Source organism: Cavia porcellus, unplaced genomic scaffold (assembly GCF_034190915.1).
Source record: "Cavia porcellus strain 051 isolate PalLab524CR breed Dunkin Hartley unplaced genomic scaffold, mCavPor4.1 scaffold_18, whole genome shotgun sequence".
In the NCBI taxonomy this organism is placed as follows: domain Eukaryota; kingdom Metazoa; phylum Chordata; class Mammalia; order Rodentia; family Caviidae; genus Cavia; species Cavia porcellus.
Genome location: NW_026947501.1, coordinates 23,097,549 through 23,121,070, shown reverse-complemented (window position 1 = coordinate 23,121,070; position 23,522 = coordinate 23,097,549). Strand labels below are relative to the sequence as shown.

The 23,522-nt window shown below is 41.3% G+C and overlaps 1 protein-coding gene across 1 annotated transcript in view; it reads right to left on the bottom strand.

The window, feature by feature from the left end:
* Arhgap25 (Rho GTPase activating protein 25) overlaps positions 1 to 23,522 on the bottom strand; it is an 85,284-nt gene that overhangs the window by 37,710 nt on the left and 24,052 nt on the right. Inside the window, exons 2-4 of the mRNA XM_063229542.1 lie at positions 9,602 to 9,801; positions 2,930 to 3,017; positions 841 to 957 (exon numbers count right to left, since the gene is read on the bottom strand). Of these exons, the coding sequence (XP_063085612.1) occupies positions 841 to 957; positions 2,930 to 3,017; positions 9,602 to 9,801 (405 nt within the window). The remainder of the gene's footprint in view (positions 1 to 840; positions 958 to 2,929; positions 3,018 to 9,601; positions 9,802 to 23,522) is intronic.

Below are 23,522 nucleotides of genomic sequence, written 5' to 3'. Positions count from 1 at the left end.
GTAAGTGATTATGTGTTTAGACTGTTACCCTGAAACTGACACAAGGAGGTGTGCTCCTAAAAAGCTGAAGGAAAGCGGGGTCTTGTGCATGCGTGCACCGCAGTCTTTTATGTTTATGGAAAACGAGGAAAGCATAAAATATGTTTATGCATTTCAAAGTTGTTCTGCGTTAGTTCATTGTTATTGTGTTTTGAGGATTTGTGTGCAGTCAGGATGCTTCTCTGCCATGGAAATATCACTAATGTTCCTAGAGAACTCACACGCTTCAGTCATGCAACCCAGAAATGTGTTCAAGCAGAATTCCCTGCACAATGTAACACTTTCCTAGTCCAACCGTCCAACTTCAGGACAGCAGCTTTTTTTTTCCTGTGCAGATCAGCCTAAGTTACAGATCTTACTGTCAGCCTCTCAGGTCCCTCAGGTCCCCCAACTGAACAAATCCCCAGAGTGGCATCAATCAGTGTGCTGGGAACCTGGGGAATCCAACCTATGCATTTCACAGGTGAGAGTGCTCTGGCCCACAAAGGAGAAATGATGGCTCTGGGTTTCACACGCATTTGCTGATCACTGTGGATAACTTGCCACTTGTAGTTGATCTGAAGTTTTTAGTTGACTTTTTCGATAACCCAGTAGAAAAGCTAGACTCGTTGAACCCTCTTTTGTTCCCACTCAACAGAGGACCTGACCATGATCATGACCATGACCGTGGCCATGACCATGACTATGGCCATGGTTTAGAGCTGTTCTCTGGTCTTCCTTGAGATCTTTCAAGGAGTGATCACGCCAATCATTCCTGATATGCCACAGACACCTGCGCAGGAAAGCCTGCAAGGTCCTTACCTCCGGATGGTGTGCCAGCGACTCTCCTGAGGAATTTAACCCATTCTTCCATCTCTGCCTGGGAGCTGGCCATGAGGACATAGGAGTCTTGTGCTGTGCGACTCAGGTCCCATGAGGCTGGAGGAAAAAGTGGCACATACGAAAGCCTTATACTGATGGAGTTGGGGGCAGAGAAGAGGAAGAGAAGGGAGGCTGAATCGGAACTGATACCTTGGTTTGATGAAGCACTGCCAGTCAAATATCACAAAGCCATCATGCAGTGATTCTCGGGGGAACTAGGTATCCACGTTTAGGTATAACAGTTTTTGCAAAAGCTCTAATTCTACCAATAAAGCATTTAACACAATGGTTTAAACTGAGATAACTTTCATCAAGAGTTGCTTCTGTGGACACAAGCCATTTCCTACCCAAAGGAGCAGGAAGTTCAGGCCTGCAGTAGAGGTGACAGGATCAGCCCATAGAATTCTAAAGACGCCCGGCAGCAGACCAATCACAGATACTATGCTAAACCAGCCCTGAGCTCAGTTGCAGGTATTCAGAAAGAGTCAGTTATAATTAGGAAGATTATCAAGCTTAGGTCTTAGATAACATAGTTAGTAGCAGATCAGGGACTAGAACCTTAGCATCTTCCATGAGCATCTTTGCAAGTATAAACCTGCAAGTTTAGAATTTTCTTTAGCTGGCTAAAAAAAGTCTTAGGAAGGGTAAAAAAATAGTATGGTCCTTTTTGATTATAGGATTGTGTTGCATCTCAAAATGCCTTTGAAAACCTCAAGCCATCCTTCTCAGGACATCAGGCTTCCTCAGAGCACCTGTACGAACTTCTATATTTGCCCAAACCTGTGTTTTCCTCAAGACAGCAAAAGACATGGAAATTGCTCTTAGTTCTGATCTCTTGAACTTGACTCAATATCAGTGAGTTTCCCTTTATTTTGCTCCTTGGGAAAAGCTAATTATAAATCCACCTTGCCATTCAGTAATCAGCTCTTGTGACAGGAGGTTTAGTCCACAGCAGCCCGGGCCATTCAGCACAATCCTGAGAGCTGTGTTTCCAGACATAAAATGGGAAGTAAAAAAATGCTTGGAGGAGAGATAAAAGATGCCCTAGAAAACATACTACCACTTTGAAATATACTGGGGAGGGGCATTATTTCCATTTGTCAGGTTTTAGAGCCGAAGTCCGTGATGTGATTATCTTGTCACGTGATCTGCAGCAGCCCTGGAAGTCCTTTCACGAGGATCTTTTCATGGCCGTCTGGATGTGCTGAATCAGCTCAAAACATTCACAGCAACTTGTGTCAAATGACACGTTATGGTGCACCCTCCTCCCCCTGTTCACCAGGCCTGGCACTGTGAGACTTCTGCCTTCATCCCCAAATAACAATGACCATGAAAGTATGTTGAAAGGGTATCAACATAGCCATCACGGAGCAATTAAATACATGAAAGAGGATTTTCAGAGCTGCTTCAAAGCATGCAAGGATGATGGGAGAGGTGCATTTGAGGGTAATAAGTGGTGATGCGTCTTTTACAGTAATAATTTTTAATTTAAACATTTGCTGTATTTCTTTTATCACACCTCATACATGACAAATAGTACCCAGAACATGCCCAGGGCATAGAAAGAGGAAACTATCATTTTTTATTAAATTCTGTTGAGCCATATATGACTGCTGACTTTCCACCATTTTCAACTCATCCAAATGACAGTTTTACATGGTTAAATATATATTTTAATGCTCCACTCACCATCTAGACTGAGCTCGCTTGGATTAATCAGAGATGATAAACTTTTCACACAGTGTCTCAGTCCTGGTACAGAGCCTGGCTCCAAGCTCACACTCCTGAAATGCCTTTAGATTTGAAGTGAATGTGCACCTGCTCAGTTCCTGGACATTACTGAGGTCCTTGGTACTAGTTAATCAACTAGGATGGGTCCATTAACTATATTTGAACCAACACTTGATCCTAACAATTGGTTAGTTGGTTGAAAAACTCACTGAAACTTTGACTTCCAAGATCCAGAAATAACATGTGAATGCAATACACCTGTTTCCCACCTCTCAGAATTAATCTGGAATCCACCTACCTGGAATGACTTCAAAGACAAACTTTCCAGCCTCTTCTGGGTTTGTAGCAATCTCTTTTATGGTACTTCCTGGTAGATACATGGAGCCCTGGAAAATTTGAAGGCAGGCTTTTAAGAGAAGCAGCACTGTATCACCTACGGACTCAAATTTAGAGAACAGGTGAGTAGTAAGGATGTGATGAAGAGGAGGATAGGTGGAGAGGGACATGGAAACCTGGCCGCTCAGCTTGAATGGGACTCTTCTGCTGATGTTCAGGCATTAGTTAAATTAAGTGGCAGCCATTCATGAGCAAGCTAGGAACCCAGCGAGGACAAGGTCCTGACAGGAGGATGACTGAGGGTGTCTTCACCAGCGCTTGCCCCATCCCATCATTCCAAGACCCAACTTCATGGCCAAACTAGACTCTTGATCTCCTTGAAGACAATGTTGAGAGCATCCTACATCCCAGGGGGCACTTTAGACTGCATCCCGGGTACCCATTAAAGAGGACAGAATAACTTAGCAGCAGCAAGAGCCACTGAGAAGCACTGTCCAGGTGCTTGCATTTTCTCACACACTCTTTTTGTGGTTCTAGACACTGAATCTACAGCCTCCGAATTGAGCTACGTACCCAGCCCCTTTCTTCTTACTTTGAGATGGTGTCTCACTAAGTTGTTACATTGCCCACCGAGGGCTAGAACTTGCAATCTTCCTGCCTCAGCCTCCCAGAATGCTGAGGTTACAGACCTGTATCACTATGCCCAGCTTTAAGTGTCTGTCTTTCTATAAAGCACCTTGAATGTGTTAATCATTTAATTCTTCTAGCAATACTTTGAGCAGCGTTATCGTTATGCACATTTTGTAAGTGAAAAAAGCTGAGCCCCAGAAAGTTTCTGTCATTTGCCCATCAGAGCTAGTAGGTTGTAGAACAGTTATTTGTCCCAGGAGTGGGTTCAGAGCTCCTCACCATCACAGATGAGGTGATAGGGAAGACTCAGCCTAAGCCTTCTCCCCTACCTCTGGATGCAAGCCTGGAGGGAGGGCTCAGTAAGACACGTGGTGTTGTATAACCCCACATGTTATCAGAAAAACACATGCCTTCCACCATGTGTGTGCACGCTGCTTGGTCATTTGCAGTGGACTGGAACACACAGTACCCTTTAGACCTCCACGACAGCTCCATATCAGGGAACATGGGAGGGTTTATTGCTTCTACTTTGTAGGCAAGGAGTTGGTACTTGAAAATTATCAAGTTTATTGCAGTTAGTCATTCATAATTTACATCTCACTGGATGGGGAAGCTACTGAAGAGACCCATGTGTCTTTACTCTGAACTAAATATGAATGAAGAAGGTTGGTAACAGAGAAAGCCTTCAGGGCAGAGGAGTCTTAAAATCTCCCATAAAAGACTGATTCACGATGCTGAAGAATAAACGTTCTTTAAGATTTTAGAAATAAAGAAGTCCAAAATCAAGTGAGAAAGAGGGGAAGAGAAGGAGGAAGAGTAGACTAAGTGGAAAAGAAACGAGAGAAAGAAAAAAGAAAAATCCATCTATAAACTGGAATTCTGCAGTTCCTCAGCATCCCCTAATTTTATTACATAAAAATTATCTCAGCAAGATGTGGCGGTACACACCTGTAACCTCAATACTCAGGAAACCGAGGCAGGCGTATCATGACTTCAAGATCACCATGGGCTACATAGTGAGTTCAGCATCAGCCTCAAATATACAGTGAAACCCAGTCTCAACAAAACAAAACAAAAAAATCAAAACACAAAAACTCTCCCCATACGAAACCCTCACTGGTTCCCTAAATGATCAGTGCTTTCCAATTGTGTTGATGCTGGTCTACTTTGCATGAGTTACTTAGGATGAATTGCAGCACCGGAATTAAAGGTCATGTTACTTCTAGATAGGAAGGGATATTGCTAGGAACCAAAGCAAGGCAAATTCAGAAGTCCTGCCTTCCCTGTGTCATTTGGTACACGAAATCATTTCATCCTGTATATATATATACATATATATATATATATATATATATGCAGTTAGATAGATAGATATAGATAGATAGATAGATAAATGGATAGATAGATAGATAGATAGATAGATACATAGTTACAAGGTCCGCTGATTGCTCTGAATATATATGTATTGGGACATCTGATCTTCATAGAAAATCTGGGAGGGAAGATGATTATTTTCCCCCACTGGAGACATGAGGAAATAAGGTTTACAAAAGTTAATTAGCCAACCCAAGATCGGAATTAATTAACAGGAAAGACATGTTTCAAGCCTTGGTCTGTATGATTCAGAAGTAAAAAGGATACAAACAAGGTGTTCCTTACAAGTCTCACTTGCTTGAATAAATAACAGCTGGAGCTAAACTCACTCACACCAAGATACAGCAGTGCAGGCCCTTCCCTCCGGCTATGCATGCGACCCCGGAACATCATCGACAGAGAGAGGAAGATGGGCGAGAGGAAGGACACTGAGGAGGGAGGAACTGTCACAGACAGGGAAGGACCCAAGTGGCCTTTCAGTGTTTTTACTGACTTTGCAAGTTGACAAGGTTGGACCCCGTGTAGAGCCTGGGGAGGGTTACGCTGAAGGCCACATGTCCTGCAGACGTGGCAATGATGTGCTACAGCCAGCTCACACGGGCTCATGAAGACAGACTGTCTCATTTTCAGGAACTCTGTGAGCTGGCTGCTAACTAAGCACCGCCATTCTCCAGCTGTGTAAACCCATGACATGATATTTTACAGCAAAAAAAGAAAATAGTCCTTAAAATTTATCACCTCTTTGTTGTTTTCTATATTTATTTCTGTTGTGTGGTTGATTACATTTATTTCCTTGATGTGGTGGAAATTTCCATTTAGTGTGTATCTCAGTTCTGAATGCAGTAATATCACATTGATACATTGAGTTTGTCCTGTTGAGAATATCTGTACAAGACACAGATGTTTCTGTACCACAAAAATTGGCAAATACTGTACTCAAATCAGTTTCCCAGCAGGGAGTCTGTTTTTAGAAGCATTTACCACCACACCACTGACAGAAAACCTGCTCAACTAACAGAAAAACTATAGGCTAAATCCCACAATTAGAAATGTAGGTCAAAGGTCTGTATTTTTTAAAAATATAATAGCTTCCAGAAAGTTTATACAGTTTTTCATTTCTATGAACTTTGCATAACAATTTCTGTTTCTTAGTTCCCCTTTACTAAAATTTCTAGAAAACTTTCCCCAGTTTGCTAAGAGGGCACTGGGGTCCCGTTAGTTCACATCGTGTGTTATTGTTCATTACTGAGCTTGAACTTTTGATATGTTTACTGGGTATTACATTTCTTGAACTGCACATGTGTGCCATTGTTCACTTTTCTATTGAGCAAGTTTTTCTGATGACTCTTGAAAAATACTTTAAATGTTAAGGACATTTGTTTACCATACATAGTACACATTTTTTTCGCGTTAGCCACTTGAACTGACTTTATCATGCTGATTTTTAAGATACATTTTTATTTGTGAAATTAGTCTTTTCCTGGTGAAGCCTTCATTGTGCTTTTGAGAATCAGTTTCCCATCTCTAAGAGATGCAAAGGGTATCTGAGGATGAGGGGAAACAGGAGATGAGGAAGAGAAAGAGGACCAATGTGTGGACAGTTTCCTACAACAAATGCAATCAATTATCATGCATTGAAGCTATATACTAATACCGAAGAAACTAAAAAATAAGTTACATAGGCAACTATATCTTCTTCTGGCATTTTTATGAATTCACTCTTTCCTTTTAATTTTCTAACTTTTCAGAATCACGAATGGTGTGAAATCCAATGTGGAAAGTACCTTTGCCTTTTTTCAAAACTGTAGCTCAATTCTGTAGCTTTCATTTCATTTGTATGTATTTTCAGTGTCTTGGAAACAAATGTTAAATGATAGTATAGTTAACATTATTTTAAATAGACTTAGAGTTTTTTCTTTACCTTAATGAGATAATAATGAATTCTATAACTCTATAGAGTTACTCTATAATGAAACTGTTCTATAATGAAATAATAACTATGAATTCTATAAGGATAGCCTCTTAATTCTGATTTGTGATAATAATACATGAATATCAAGCCATGTTTCCAATGATAAGAAATACGTGGTTTTTGTTCCTACTGTTAATTACATTGTAGAATAATATTTAATATTAAGGGACAGGACAGGACATGTTGCTTTATTTTACTTAAGTAATATTAAACTAATTTTGCATATATAATAGATGATCTTATAAATGTGTATAAGAAAGGCTGGATTCATGTGGCTATTTCTTGCTGAGGGGATTGTGAATAATTTTTATTTTACTTTGTGCATTTCTGCATTCTCCAAATTTACTACCGTGTTCATGTATATCCTTTGCAATTAAAGTATGCCCACCAGCACACAGTAAAATACACTTATGCTTTCTCAGGAAATATTGTATTCTTAACAGTTGATTTTGTGTACCTGAAAAGATTTTATTTTTTGCCTTTTTCCAACTACTTTTTGAGAGCTCATGTGGTTTTTCCTCACTTGGACTACTGATCTGATGTATTATATTGATAGATTTCTTAAATCATCCTTGCCATCTTAGAAAAAGCTTCCTCTAATCATCCCAGGCTACTTTAATCGTTAGAAGGCTTGGGGGTTCCTCTTCCTAGAAGTGGAACAAGAAGCAAGACCCTTCAAATACTTATTTTACCATCTGGCATTAATTAATGTGTTTATAAATTGACTTTTTACACAGGCTTCCTTTCATTGAATCATGCAACAAACGCAGAGGAGGTGGGATTGTCTCATTTGATCAAAGAAGAAAAAAGGATACAGAAAAATTATACAGCCAGACAGGGGTGGAGCTAGGAAGCATTAAAGCCCTGTCATCCTCTACATTGTGAGAACCAACACCAGCGACGGCCTTGTCATTTGATTTGTGATGGCCAAAGCGTTGCTCTCAGCAAGTGGAAAGCTTCCTACGTCATCCTCCCGCAGCCTCCACCACTGTCTCAGTTGGGAATTGCTCGGCCCTAATAAGGTCTGTGTTGTTCATAAAGGGAAGGAAGTTTGGTTACCACACAGGGCATTAACAAGAGTCCGGCCTGTGGCAGGGTCTCTCAGGCCTTCTCTGGTCTCTGCAGGGACAGCGACAGTGAGCCCAGGGCCTCCAGGGGGACGCATGGCTGTGCTAGGTGTCTGCAAGCCTGCCCTGAAGAGACCTGCGCTCTGCAGACAGACGACTGCTCCATTTGTATTCCATCGCCTGCTCACCCACCCCTAAGACCCACATATTTCTTAGCCTCACCATTCTTGAGTTTTTTTTCCAGAAGGTTCTAGAGTCTGTCTGCCCTAATACATTTTTTCTGGCCGGTCCTATCCTTCTGAAGCCCCACAGACAGAGTCCCTGGGTGCTGTTCAGTCATCCTGGCTCTCCACAACATCCAGCTTATACTTAGGACTCCAGGGCTATTGCCAACAACACCCTCTCTCACTCCCGCAGCCCACAGTGGGCACGAAGAACCCACGAGGCCGAGAGAAGAGTCGTAGGCCCAAGATTAAATCAGGGCCCACTCTCCCAGCCTCATGACTCTCTCAGGAAGTCCTATTTGCTCTGTTTTCAAGTTTATCTAGAATCTATTTGCCACTAGCTCACAACTCTACTGAGGTCCTAAACGTGGTAACCTCTTACCTAAATTATCTCTGTGTCCCTGCCCAGTTCCTTGTTTATTTTAGAGCACAGTAATGAGGGTTATTTTTTTTTAGAACTTAAGCTAAAGAATGCCACCACTCTACTTGAAACTCTGTAACGCCTCCCGGGTTGCTGTAGATGTTTAAGTCAGAGTTTCCTACAGTGCCCGTCACAATCTGTGCCCCTGCCCCTGCTCTCACTTCTCTGAGCTGGGCCTCTCTGCTTCTGGTTCTCCAGCTCTGGGCTGCACACTGACCTGCCATCCTCCACCACGCTCCCTCTCGGGCCTTTGCTCCAGCTGCTCCCTCTCCTTGGAAAGCTCTTTCCCAGAAACCCACCTAGATAACTCCCCCTCCTCCTTAGTATTTGCATAAATATCTGCTTAGGAGGTCACGCTAACCATCCTATTTAAAAATTACCAATACTTTCTCCAAAGTCTTGGCCTCCCCTACACCATTCTGCTTATTTCCTTAGAGAGCTAATCTGTTTTCTAAAAAGCGACATATTTTCTGCCTTTATTATATCTATTTTCTATCTCTCGTCCATATTCTACATTTTATATGGCAGAGATGGTTCACCTGTTTTTCCCACTGATTTATTTTAAGTACCTAGAACAGACTCTATCATCGGAACATTTATGCATGAGCTCATCATGGGCAGCCAACAACTGAATGCTTCACATGCATTTATTGAGAAAAAAATCAAAAGCACCAAGTCCTTTTTCTGGAACCCACATGCACTCTCTCTGACTCTGAGTCCCCACCACTTGTAAGCCTGAACTTAGCGACACCCCTAGGAAACTCCACAGCACTTACGCTGAGGTCTCTCTGTCTGTCATCTTTGCAACTCAGTTTGTGAGTCTAGACAACTGTGAAAAGATGAAAGCATCCCTTTTACAAATGAATGTGCCTAGTTCTCTTGAACTACAGCCCGCCTGCTCCAAGAAGGAGAGCCATGTTAGTGGAGATAAACATCCAGCCGGTACCTGTGGCTTGGAGTCCTCTTCATCCTTGTAATAGTAGAGCTGCCGTGTCTTCAACACAAAGTACCTCTGCTGCCAGTTTTTCACGATGGATCGCTGCTTCTTCAGCCAGCCCATCTTGATGGGCCTTTCCAGAGGGTTGGGGGTGGACGAAGAGTGAAGGTTCGCCATCTGCTCTCCGGTCATCACGCTCCTGGACCGAGCTATGGAGAGGAACAGACCGGCCGACCGACTGAGAGACATAAAGCAGTGAGCAAAAAGTGGGCAGGAGATGAGAGAGGAAGCCCCAAGGGGGCCTGGGCAGCAAGGAGGGCCACAGGCAAGTCCAGTTTAGGGGTCCACATCTGCATCACAGAAAATCCCCGCAGACTCAGACAGGAGCTGAGGGGCCTTCCAGCTCCTGAGCAGTGACAGACTCAGACGGCCAATGTAGAGGCCAGCAGCTGCTGCCAGCCCCCGCTCTGCAAAGTGAGAGATTGGCTGGAGCCCTCTGAAGAGGAAGTGGCCACGGCATCTGACAAAAGGTGCTTCCTTTTCCTGCGTGGGAGTTAGTATCTGACAAGAGAGAGAAGAAAATAATGCCTCATTTTCTAAGAGTGAGTCCCACACAGCTGCAGAGGCCACCGGAAGCCGCCTGGGCGTCTGTCCACAGCAGCCCATTCGGAGGAGGCGCCAGCGTGCTTGCTTGGACTCCCTGTCCAATGGAAGCCTTCTCCAACAGACCCCTTCTCCACGAGGCCAGGCTGCAGGGAGCTGGCACCTCCTGAGCTTTCCTGCCACGCATCGAGCGCCCTTTTGCCCTCTTGCCAGTGAGAGTTGACACTGAACCGAGAGCCTCTGGATAATGCCTCCGACCTTTCCAGTCAGGGTGTCAAGGCACTAGACCTTTGCAGCAGGACTTAAAGCCAGACCCTTCCACCCACTATGTGACACAACTGGCTTTGTTTTCCCACAGTTTCACCCGTCACTTGAATTCTGACCTGTGCCCCCACATTCTGTCTCCATAGTGACCCCTACCTAGAATAACTCCCTCTTACCCATGAACCCACCCTAGTTCCCACTCAACATTTCCTCCAGATACCCATCTTCTTTCTTTCCCAGTTAGTTCACTAAGGACTCCAAAACTACATTAGAGGTCTCTGGCTCCTTGATTTTGAGCTGATCACCACGCTTGCTAATGCTCAGAGCTGACATCTCTCCCCTTCTGCTAGAAATCCCTCTATTGGACTTTCATTGATCTTAAGGACATTCATAACATAGCTGAACTAAACATTAACTCCACTCTGAATCCATCCATTTTTCCCATCTGATTATGCCAGTTCCTCTCGTTTTTTTCTCCTTTACCATGAATAAAGTATATTCTTTGGTTTCTTTACTAGTTAAACTAGGATAATCGTAGTCCCTACTATATGGGATTGTGGCGATTAAATAAACACGAATCATTTACCACAGTCTCTGCTCAAAGGTGAGCGTACTCTACTTTCAATTTTACCAACAAGTAATTTTACTTCATACTACAAGGAAGAAATTGTCTTCAAGGGCTTCTTCAACTTCTACTTCTAAGTATCCTTCATCAACTTTCCTTTCCTCATTTCTGTCTTTAATTTATTGAATTCCTGACTCTTCCCCACTGCTTTTAATTCTTCTCTTTTTATTTCCTTGTAGGCTTGTGGCTTTCAGTCTTTATTCATGTCAGGGCATACCTTGAATGCTAGAATTTTATATAAAATGATAGCTTTTCTCGTACTGACTCCAGCTGAATGCAGAATTAGATTTAATGTTCCACTTTTCTACAGCGCTGTCTGAAGAAAACTCTGCCCTACTGGGCTCCCTTGACCTTATAAAGTCCCTGTAATAGTCTTACACCTGGGTTCCAGCTGCTAGTCACTCTTTCCTTCTCATCAGGGACCTTGGAGAGCTTGCAAAATATACTTGGTGCAATGCTTTGTTGAGTGAACATTGTCACAAAAGCACATCTGCTTGATTATCGTTTTAAAAGATTTTGATATTTTAATGACAAATTGGTAGCACAATTAAAAAGGATTTGCTTTATATCCGTATATCTGGCCCTCCAATTGAGAACTTTATTTTAGGTCTTGCTCCTTGGTTAGAAACCATCTTCAAGGCCTTTCCCTGGGTTGATCACTTACTCCAAGACTATACAAATGATCCAAAGGCACCACAGAAGGGTTAGGGCAGGGGTAAAGTGGGAAGGGAGGGTATGTGAAGGACCATATGACCTCCGTATCCCCATAGGTCACAGAACGGTTAGTGCAAGCATTCTTATCTCTTCTAGATAAACAGCTGATGTGAACAGCATTGAGAAATGTGGTTCACATGCAGAACCTTTGGGGGCTGTGGAAGAGTAAGGCAGTGGATATTTCTGCCCCCCACTATAGTAGCCTCAGTGTGGCCCATCCAAGTAAGATTTTGTGACCATCCACCCAAAGCAACGTGAGACATGGGGCTGCGTGAGACATAGGGCCAGGGCTCCTTGCAAGAGTGTAAAAAGGAACCTTCATGTGGCTCTGGGTTAATGCCACCAAATGATGACAACACTGGAGAAGTGCACATATAGCCACAGGGTGGCTGTGAGAACCCAGGCCCCCTGGTTACTCCCAGAATCCCAAAGAGCTTGCTAGGACAACGATGGGAGGCCAGAGAAATGGAGTCTTCAGAGCGTGGAAGAAGGGCAGAGGTTAGGAGGAGCCAGTAAGACATAACAGACTAAAGATAATTCACTCAAAACAGAACTCAGTTGCTGGGGTATTGTTTTGTGCTTATTTCTGGGAAATTTTTCATGCTTTGTCATGACGAAAACAAAAATAACAACAAAAAAATCTCCCCTAGAAGTACCTCCTCATTGCAGAATGCCTTGTCAGAAGCAGACAAGAAGACTCTGTGTTCTTAGACCTGAAGAAGAGGGGGCTGGATGGCTTTGAGACAGGAATCAAGCACCTGTCTGTCTACATGTGACTAGCTTTATTGCATAGTCAGAAGTGATGTCACTCAGCATACATCCACCAGTGTTTCTTGAGTGGTTGTTGCCTTCTCAATAGCTGGTGTGACCATCGGTCCTGGGCTATGCTTCAAGTTCGAAGATGTGAATGTGTCAGTACAAACCTCTACAGGGCTGGAATTTAACCCACGCATGGGGCATATGGGTTGACAACGGGGAGCTCACTGAGCCAGTGAGTAAGCAGGGGAGTTTTCTGTCTCATGTTCAGAGTGATGTCCCGTCCTAAAGCTCAGCATGGCTTAACAGCCAGGCCTTTCAGAGAAGAAAGCTTGGTCGTTCTTGGTTTTGACTAACTTTGTTAGCTTCTTAGAACAATTGCTCTTCTTTTTGGGTGTGACCTGTTCTCAGATGAAATAAACAAAGAGACCTGTTACTATTAATGGAGGAGTTTCTCATAAAGGAAATAAGAGCCGTGATAAGTTTTGCCTGTGAGCCAGTATCTGTGCTCATAGTGCACGCTCTCAGCACCCCCAGGAGGGTCTGAGCTAGACGTGGGCTGCAGAGAGGGATGCAGGGGGACCAGGGAGGCAATTTGAGAAAACGATTGCTCAGTGTTTACGAAACACTCTAAAACTAGTGGGAAATGAAAGTTCCAAGAGGCCAGAAACCCATTATTATGCTAGCAAAGAGAAAGCACAAGCCCCTAGCTAGCACTGTGCTGTCTAGGACACCAGCCACCATAAATGGTTACATACAGCGAAATGAATTAAAAGAAATTTGGTTAAATTCATTTCCTCAGTCACACCAGCCACCTTTCAAGTGTCATGGTTGGCTTCTGTCTTGAATATCAGAGAGGACATTTCCATCATCCCAGAAGGTTCTGTTGGTCAGCACATGAAATAAGCCATGCAGGCAGGACAGCATTTGGCCAAATACACTGGAAGGCACAGAAATCAAGCGGCCTTAGGTGAGGCCTCAATCTTGATCTGAGAGACTGCAGAGAACCAGTTCATGTTTTTGAGCAAGAGAGGACCACAGTACAACACAGCTGTGTTCTGTAGTTGCACTGTTGATGCTGACAATGAGGAAGGGTACCGGAAAGGAGACAAGTTGAGAAAGCATCACATTCTCAGGGACAGTATTTTTGCAATAGAAGTTAGCTGTTTTGCACCCCAAGTTAGAGCAAGAGAAAATTAAAGAGGGAAGTGTGAACGGAGAAGTCAGCTGGAAACGCCATCACTTCCTTTCATCATCTTCTACCCTCCGACACTCTGGCGCCAAAAATAGTTGCAAAGCCTCATAATCTCTGCCTCGGAGGCACGTCGCCTATCTGCTCCCAACCCTACCTGAGTCTGTCTTCTATGGTACTTGAGAGAGCTGTGACTCTGTGGCTGAGGTGTGAGCGGCTCCTTCACAGCTAGGGGTGGAGGTCTAGTGAAGGTTTCTCTCAGTGTGCCGACAGGAGCTGTGTGTGTTTGGCAGCCACATCTGAACGAATTTGAAAGGGAGTAAAATTCAAGTGGCTTCAACCCAGACCTCTCTCCAGAGCTGTGCACCCCCCTATCTGGCTGCTCTCATGGACCCCAGGGAGCTTCTCAGGCTCGCCACATTCTTCACCAAGCTGACCACAGTGCTGCCTCTCATCTCCTACCATCCCCTCGCCTGTGTTGACAAACACCCCACCCTGCTTCTCACTCGGTGTGCCCCAGTCTCTGTGATGTGCTACGAGCCACATCTTCCCTGCTGAACCCCGCCCCTCCTGTCAGCACCGAAGTCGTTTACAGTGCAATTCCTTTGGAGTACAAACTCAAGTTCCTCTCCTGCCTGCGAGCCTCTGATGACTCCACCACGGCCCTCATAAAAAGCAAAGTCTAACCTCCCTGCTGTAGAGTCTGGATTCTTATGAATTTCCCATAGTTATTCATTTATTTATTGAATGATTGCAAATGCCAGCCACATTGCCAGCAATTTTATATGTAGTTTCACTGAATGCTCTAATTTATATGATACCATATTGTCGACTCTCTTTTAAAGTTGAGAAACTGTAGTTCAGATAAGTAAAATGATTTGTTCTGGTTAACGGCTAGAATTCTGATTTCAAAGCCAGATACTTGAGCCACACAACCCAGAGAAGAGCATGTACGCTGGTGGTAAAGAGACAGTGAAGCCTCTGTGTTGCAAAGGAAAGTACTTACAGAATAAAATTGTGCAGAAAACAGAACCACGATTCCTAACCTACCACATGAAGCATCTTATCCTAGTCTGTTTTCTGCTGCTATAACGGAATGCTTGAGACTGGGTCACCTGTATAGAACAGAGATCTACTGGCTCACAGTTCTGGAGGCTGAGACGTCAAGAGCATGACACCAGCATCTGGTGAGGGCCTTTGTGCTGCATCATGCCATAGTGAGAAGGCAAGAGAGAGTGAGAGGGAGGAGCAAGAAAGTAAGGTGGGCCCAACTCGCTTTTATAATTACCCACTGTAATGATAACGGGCTCACTCTCCACTTAGGAAGGCAGAGCCCTTGAGACCTGTCTGGTCAGGTCCTACTTCTGTTGCATAGGTGATTACATTTCCATGATCTTTGGAGATGCATTAGCTATAGCATGTGTGCCTCGGCCCAGTCTTACTGCTTTAATACTAAGTATAAACAAGTTGACACCACTGTTTCATCCTGTGTATCTTCTGCAAGGTTCAGCTTGAAATAAACAATGACAGAGAAACTGTACTGAAACCTCAGGCCCACTACCAGGGCTGCACTGACACCAACAGGAAAATGAGCATATTAGGTAATCAGCCAGGTCTTAAGCAGCTCTCTGCTCAAGCTCCTTGGAAGATTCTGGACAAAGCCCAGGGTGACCAAGACATGGGAAGGAGGAAGACTAACTCCATTGGACCAAGTATCAGGGCACCAGAGCAGCAGCCTGTCCGATGAGGACGCTGCTGGGAGCCATTGCCTCTGCCTCCTGAAAATGATCAACATAGATTCATCCATCCCTGCCCATATCTTCCACGCTGCTTGTACATATGTGTGCTGCCCTCTTGCACACACGCCCTCCACTGCCCTGTGATCAGACTGTGCAATGAAGGGGGCTCCTTTCCCACTCAGGAGAAAATGACAACAGGATTATTTTTTAAAAATCCCTTTTCTGTCCCCAAAGCAAACTGTTCTTCATTTAAAAATACCCACCCTTTAGGAGGGCCCTTTAAATTTCTCCAATTTAAAACTTATCCTTTGGACTTTGTGATAAATTTGTCCTCTGACTATTTCTCTGTGCTTTTTATTTTTAATTTCAAATTTCATTTTTTGATATGAAAACTGTCACCCTTTATAAAATGCAACAAGCTGTGAAACTGATGACAATGAAAGTGCTTTCTCCACCCATTTCAAAATTAAACACAGTGCTCCCCAGGGTATCCACCCTTGAGACAAATTAAATTCAAATTCTTTGAAATATATAACCATTGTTCCCTGAATGCCTACCTCAGTGTCCCAGATCAGAGAGGATTTAATTTTCCCATGGACTATAACTTATTGAAATGGTCTTCATTGTTTGACAAGTGAGCATTGCAAACTAAAAAAGGAAATTCTACTTTGGAAAGAACTTTAGCACATACAGCCATGTCCTCTTGCCAGAAAAGATAAAAATGCTCTCTGGGTAACAATATGAAGTATGTAACAAAGAGAGACAACTCTGTGCATGTGTGTGTGTGTGTGTGTGTGCGTGTGTGTGTGTGTGTGTGTGTGTGTGTGTGTGTGTGTGTGTTGGAGATTGAGGGAGAAGGAGGATGGACTGTATCTTTTTTCTAGCAACTCTAAAAATCCAAGATAGGAACCGAAGGTTGAAGGTTTCATGCCCTGACGCCAAGTTCCTGGGTCCAAATTACCCCTTTGGACATTCCTGCCATGTGCCACTTGGGTCCTTGTAAGTCGTCTCATTTTGACATTCTGGGCCTTTGGTGTCTCTTAACTGGTTAGAGTACAGTTGCCTCGTGTGGGTCTGTGTGTCTCCATCAGTTGCAACACCTCAGCCGGCTTTCTCTGCCTATCTCTGCATAACAGGAAGTCAAATGTAATAACAAGAAACTTGCAGAATTGTGAACACTTCCTACTAACCACTGCCCTAGAGCTGCCTCTTCCTCGGCACAAAGCAGAGCGAAGATCTGGCAATTGGTTGGTAAAATTAGTCTTGGCTGACAACGTTGCTGAGTAACTGCACACATGGAAACTGTACGGTTTCCCAGGCTGCAATTCAAGGAAGAATAATTCACATCATGGACAACTAATTACCACTGTAAGCTCCAGTCCGTGGTTTCATAAGATCATTCAAAGAAATATGGAGGCCTCCATTGTCAAAGGTAGCCATTCACATTGGTCACTGACATCCACCAATAGAACATTCGGATGCTTTGTGTATGTGTATTTTATAAACATAATTGAAGACTCTGTATTTCTATTTTTTTTTTTTTTTTTTTGGTCTTTTTCGTTTTTTATCGGTACCAGGGATCGAACTCACTACTGCCTGCTTGCAAGGCAGGCATTTATACCGCTGAGCTAAACCCCCAGCCCCAAAGACCCTGTATTTCACAGTAAGAATCCTGCCAGGGCAGCCATAGCCTACGACTGGCAACCACAAAAAAGCCCTGTGCCCTGGGAGACTGCATGTCTGGCCCTTGATAGGAGGCCACTCCGGTCTTCACTGTGCTTTGGGAATAGTGAGTCTAGGGTTGAACTCTACTGACACTGTAAACAGTGAACAAGGCTTGCAGTAAGATGGACCTGTGATACAATCTGATAAACAGAATCCATCAAAAACTGAGGCCATTTCCTATGGAGAGAGGAAAGAAAATACCAAAAAAACCTTACTGATGACTTTTGTTAAGCATCATCAGGGCAGTGTGGTGAGGAACAAAATATCCATGCTTTCAAAGCTGTGTACGTAAGCTTTACGGGAAAAATTACATTATGTCTGGGACTCACTTGGAGGTATCTCAGGAAAGAGAAAGGAAGGGGGAAAAAAAGAAAAACAGATGCAAATATGATTAAAACTTAGTAAGTTTTGAATTTCAGTCCTGGGTGTATTCAAAGGAGTCTGCTTTCCCAATATTAGTATTGTGATAAAATACGACTTTCTATGTTGATATTTTAAATGTTTGCACAATAAAGTTCTTTTTCTAAGATCCTCTGAGTCTTGTATTTTTCCCACACATCAGCTATTGCCCTGAACTTCAACTTGCCCCTTTTCCCAAGCCTGAGTTTCCAGACCTGCTGTCCCTCCAACGCACAGCAAATGATACTACCCAGATGCTCCACCGCACACACACATGCACCCCCCCAGGCCCTCCATTTCCCCCTCTCTGTCATTTTATCAGTTAATGAATGGGGTTCCTGGTGTGTTCTGTATGCACTGTGTCTCCTGGAAAGTCAGCTTCGCTCAAACACTTCGTGGTGGAGGGGAGAAAGCAGCAGAATTCCAGCCCGAGGGGAATCTGTAAGGGACCCTAGGAAGAAATGACCACCAGGAGTTCTAAGGGTTTGACCTCTGGAATAGGTATGCACTATCTATCCCACAGAGAGAGAAAGAGAGAGAAACTATACTTACAGAGTGCAGAATTTCTAGTATGATTCTGCCCCTGATATTTGGCAGTTTGGTTTCCACTTTGAAGCTGTCAAATTTATCAGCTGTGTGAAAAAGGCTTTAGGGGATTTCCCTTTTATCACCCAAGGTCTTCACAGTATGTTAGGGCCGACTCTGTATGCGTATGCGTCTTCAAGCAACTGTGATGCTTCTGTCTGACAGGCGCTCCTGGAGCTCACACATGGCCTTTGCTCCAATGCATCATTTTGTGGCTGGCCACTCCTTCACAGTTCCCCCAGAGACTGTGCTTTCTTTCTGTAAGCCAATCATCTCTGGATGACAAACTAAGCTTCGAAGGAGCTTTCAGTGCAGAAATTATGCATGGGCCAGCAAAAAATGGAAGAAGAGAAGCATTACTCAGCAGGCTGACAACAGGACAGCTAAGACTAATTCTGAGTAATCTTGCCTGGCCCATCGCATAGAGACATTTTCGATGTAGAAAAATAACATAATGTTTGACTTGGGTTGTTTTTGCCAATATTACTTTTGTGACAAAATATACATAACATGAAATTTACATTTTAATCTAAGCGTAGAAGTTCATTTACACTGTTGTGTAACTGTCATCAACATCCATCTCTAGAACTCCTTGCATCTTGTAAAACGGAAACTCTATGCCCACTAAACAGTACCACCCCATTCTCCTGCCCTAGCCCACCTTAACTACCATTGTACTTTCTGTCTGCATGAACACGTCTTTTCTGGGTAACTCACATAAAGGGAACCATACAATATTCATCTTTCTTGTGTTCATTTTTGTCCCTCCGAATAATGTCCTCAAAGTTCATCCAGGATATAACATACTACAGAAATTCCTTCCTTTTAAAGACTGAGTAAATATTCCTTTGTATGTATTTAACATATTTTGTTTAGCCATTCTATCAATGGACTCCTGGATTATTCCTCACTTTAGCTATCAGGAATAATACTTCTGTGAACATGGTATATAAATATTTCTTCAAGACACTGCTTCCAGTGTGTTTAGTATATAACTGGCAGTGAAACTGCTAAAATATATAGTAATTTTGTTCTAATTTTTTGAGGAAACTCCATACTGTGTTTCACAGTGGCTTCACAATTTTATACTTAAGGAGCCGTCTCATTGCAGTTTTGATTTGTATTTCCTTAATGATTAGTGATACTGTGCATCTTTTTGAACCTATTGGTCATTTTCATATCTTCTTTGAAGAAATGTCTATTTGAGTATTTTGCTCAATTTTGAAATGAGGTGTTTGGTTTTGTAAGTATTTTGCTGTTGTTTGGGTTTTTGGAGGGGGATTATAGTTTTAGGAGTTATCTCTAAATTCTGCATATTAGTCCTTTATCAGATGTATGACTTATAGGTATTTTATTCTGTTGATAGTACATTTTAATGCACAATTAACATTTTTTATGAAGTCTAATTTTCTTATTTTTATCTTTGGAGTTGTATTTATGAAATCATTGTAAAAGTGTTAGTGAAGATTTTTATCTATGTCTGTTCAAAGACTTTGGTAGTTTAATATCTATATTTTGGTAATGAAAAGTTTGACTTGATTTTTGTGTATGATGTTAAATAAGGGTACAACTTGTTTCTTTTGCACATAGCTTTGTAGTAAGTTGAAACCAGGAAATGTGAGTCTTCCAGCCATGCTTTTCAGGACTGTTTTGGATCTTTAAGGTCCGCTGAGATTCTATATGAATTCAATTTCTATAAAAAGTCATTGGGATCTTTATAGGCTTTGAAAAAATCTGTATATTCCTTTGAATATTGCTGACATCTTAATGTAAGTTTTCCAGTCTATGAACTCATTTATTTATTGCTATTTCTGTCATTTTTTATAACTGTTTTTAATACTTTCTATAGTTAGTTCACTTTCTTGTTTAATTCCTAAATATTTTATTTTTGATGTTAATATAAATGGAATTGCTTTCTTAATTTCTTTTTTTTTTTTTGGATTATTTACTGACTGGATCCTACTAGATTTGCTAGATTTATTTATTGGCTCTAATAGTTTTTGGTGGGAATTGTTAGGACCTTCAACATATAAGATCATATTCTTTCTGAACAGAGCACTTTTTCCTTTCCAAGTTAACTAACTCTTATTTCTTGTTCTTGTCAATTGATCTGACTAGGACTTGCAGCATATTTTGAATAGAAGCACAAAAGGTGCATATCTTTGTCTTGTTCTGATCTCAGGATTTCACATTTCTCTGCTTTCAGTGATTTACACTGAAAATGACGCTTGCTGTGGGCTTTTCTTATATAGATTTTATTATGTTGAGGTAGTTTCCTTCTTTTCTCTCTTTCTTAAGTGTATCATGAAAGGATATTAAATTTTATGCTTTTTCTATGTCAGTTAAAATGAGCATTTATTTATTTATTTATTTTTCACTCTGCTAATGTAGTGCCTCATACTGACTGATTTTTCCATGTGAAATCAATTTGCCAGGAATGTCATGTATAATCTTGTGATGTGTTATTAAATCTGGTTTGCTAGTATATTTTTTTTTTTTGCTCAGTGTTATAAGGAATATTGGTGCTGCTGTTCTCTTGAGGTATCTGTGTGTGTGTGTGTGTGTGTGTGTGTGTGTTTCTTTTTGGTTGTTGTTTTGTTTCTGGTGTTAGAGTTTAGACTCAGGGGTGCTCTATAACTGAGTCACACCCCCAGTCCTATTATGTTTTTAGGTTGAGATAGAATCTCACTAAGTTTCCAAGGCTGGTCTTAAACTTGGAAGTTTCTGGTCACAACCTCCTGAGAAGGTGAGATTATAGACGTGCGCTGACATACCTAGCTGGTGGTATTTTTGACTGATTTTGATATCAGGACAATTCTGATTTTTGTAGACTGAGTTAGAGTTTTCTCTCTAAATGTTTTGGAAAAGAGCAGACAATTGGCATTACTTCTTTATTTGACTGGTGAAGATCACTGGTGAAGATAAGATCTTTTGTTCGTTAGAATGATTTTGAAGTATCATTTCAATCTCATTACTGTGATAGGTGTATTCAGATTTTATTTCTTCATAGTTCAGTCTTGGTTGTGTTTCTAGTAATTTTCCATCTAGGTTGTCAAATTTATTAGTGTACAGTTGCTCATAAGACTATCTTACAATCCTTTTTATGGCTGCAAAGTAGGTAGTCCTAGCCATATTCTTGTTTCTGGTTTTAGTAATTTGAGTCTGTTTTTTAATAGTCCAGTTAGCTTAAGGTGTGTTAATTTCGTTAACCTTACTATATTGATCCTTTTGTTAATATATACTGTGATTCTTTGTCTCTTGTACAATTTTCTATTTTTCATATTAATGTAATCACTCACTGTCTTCTTTACTAGCTTCATAAAATATCCTTTTGATCTTCTTTCTTTCAATCTATTTGTGTCTTTGGATCTAATATAGTTGGATCATGTTTTCTTACCCATTTGGTAAATTCTTTAAAAAGAGTACTTAATCTCAATTACATTTAATAATTACCCATATGGAGCAATTTCTGTGATTTTGCTATTTGTTTTCTGCATATCTTAGAGTCCTTTTGTCACACATCTCCTGAGTTCTGTGTTTAGCAGAAATTTTTCAGTGAAAGACTTAAAATCCTTTCATATATATGTAATGTATATACATATATACATATATATAAGCTATCTCTGTTTTTTTTACAATTAGGATTTAAAATCCTAAAGTTATAACACTCTAATTTGAATTAATATCAGCTTAACTTTAATATCATGCAGATCCTCTATTTTAACAGCTGTGTCCCTGTCTCCTTTTTTTGCTGTTAATGTCGCAGAATTGCATTTTTATTTATTGCATATCAAAAAATAATTTTTAAATCTCAAATTATATAGAAAACCAAATGTATCATTACAAATCAAAGTTATTATAATGTTAATATCTAGGTTGCTAGTTTTTAAAAAAACTTACTAGTCTTTTACATCATGCAGAAAACAGAAACCGAGTTTACACACCAGTGTTCCACTGGCTTTTATAATTGTACGTGTTTACTTCTGTGAAGTCTTTATTCCTGCACATGACTCTGAGTTATTAGCAATGTCCCTTCACTTCAATTTGCAGGACTCCTTTCATGTTTCTTACAGGGCAGACCTAATGGTGACAAATTCCATCAGCTTTTGGTCCTCTGGAAATGTCTTCATTTCTCGCTTACTTTTGAAGGATAGTTTTGTTGGGTACAGTATTTTTTAGTTGACAGTTTTTGAAGCTGTTTTTGTTTTAGCACTTTGAATATGTTAGACCTACTGCTTTCTGGCTTCCAAGTTTTCCCATGAGAAATCTGTCTATAATCCTATTGAGAGTTCTTTATAAATGACAAGTCACTTCTCTCTGCTTTCAAAGTTCTCTTTGTCCTTGGACAGTCTGATTATGTCGTGTCTCTGTGTAGGCCTCTCTGAGTTCATCCAGTTTCTTATGTTTATGCTTATGTTTTTCATCCAATTTAGGAAGATTTCAGTCATTATTTCTTCAAACATCTTTTCTTTCTCTTCTGGGACCTCCATAATGAGTACATAGGATTGCGATTGCTAGTTGGTGTTTGTTCCTTGGGTCTCTTAAACTCTGATTATTTTTTTATGTTCCATAGACTTGAAAACAACATTTGTCTTATCCTCATGTTAGCTAATTCTTTGTTCCATCTAATTAAATCTGATTTTATAAATCCTCTAGTGATTTTCTCAGTTCAGTTACAGCAATTTTTCAGCTCAGCATTTCTTCTGGTTTCCTTTGTTTTCTCTTTATTGATAATCCATTTTGTTCATATATCTAGGTAGAAAGTCTCTACCTAGACTTTCTTCACATCTTCCTTTGAATATCTTTAAAGGTATTATTTTAAAATCTTTTTATCTTTTTTTGGGAGGGTGAAGGTGGGGACTGAGATAGTTCAGGCGGACCTTGAACTTACTATTGTAGTCCAGGCTGACAACTCACAGAAATCCTCCTGCTTCAGCCTCACAAGTGCTGGGATTACAGGCATGCCCTACCACACCCCATTAAAATCTTTTTGAAAATAAAGTAGAAATCAGTTGTTTTTCAGAGACTGTTTCTATTGCTTATCGTTTTCCCCCTTTGGATAAGTTAAACTTCCCTGTTTCTTTTTATGCCTTGCCATGTTTTGTTGTTAAAAACTGAACATTTGAAATGTGACCCTGGAAATTAGATTATTCCCCTTCTCAGGTTTGCTAGGCATTTCATTTTGTTGTGACTATCATATGCTGTCTCTGATCTAGATCAGCCTGAAGAATAACTATAAGGCCTTCTCAAATATTTTGTACTTTCCTCTAGGCATACTCAGTGACTTTCTAATTTCCTAGTATATATAATTATTTTTGAAATTTCTAT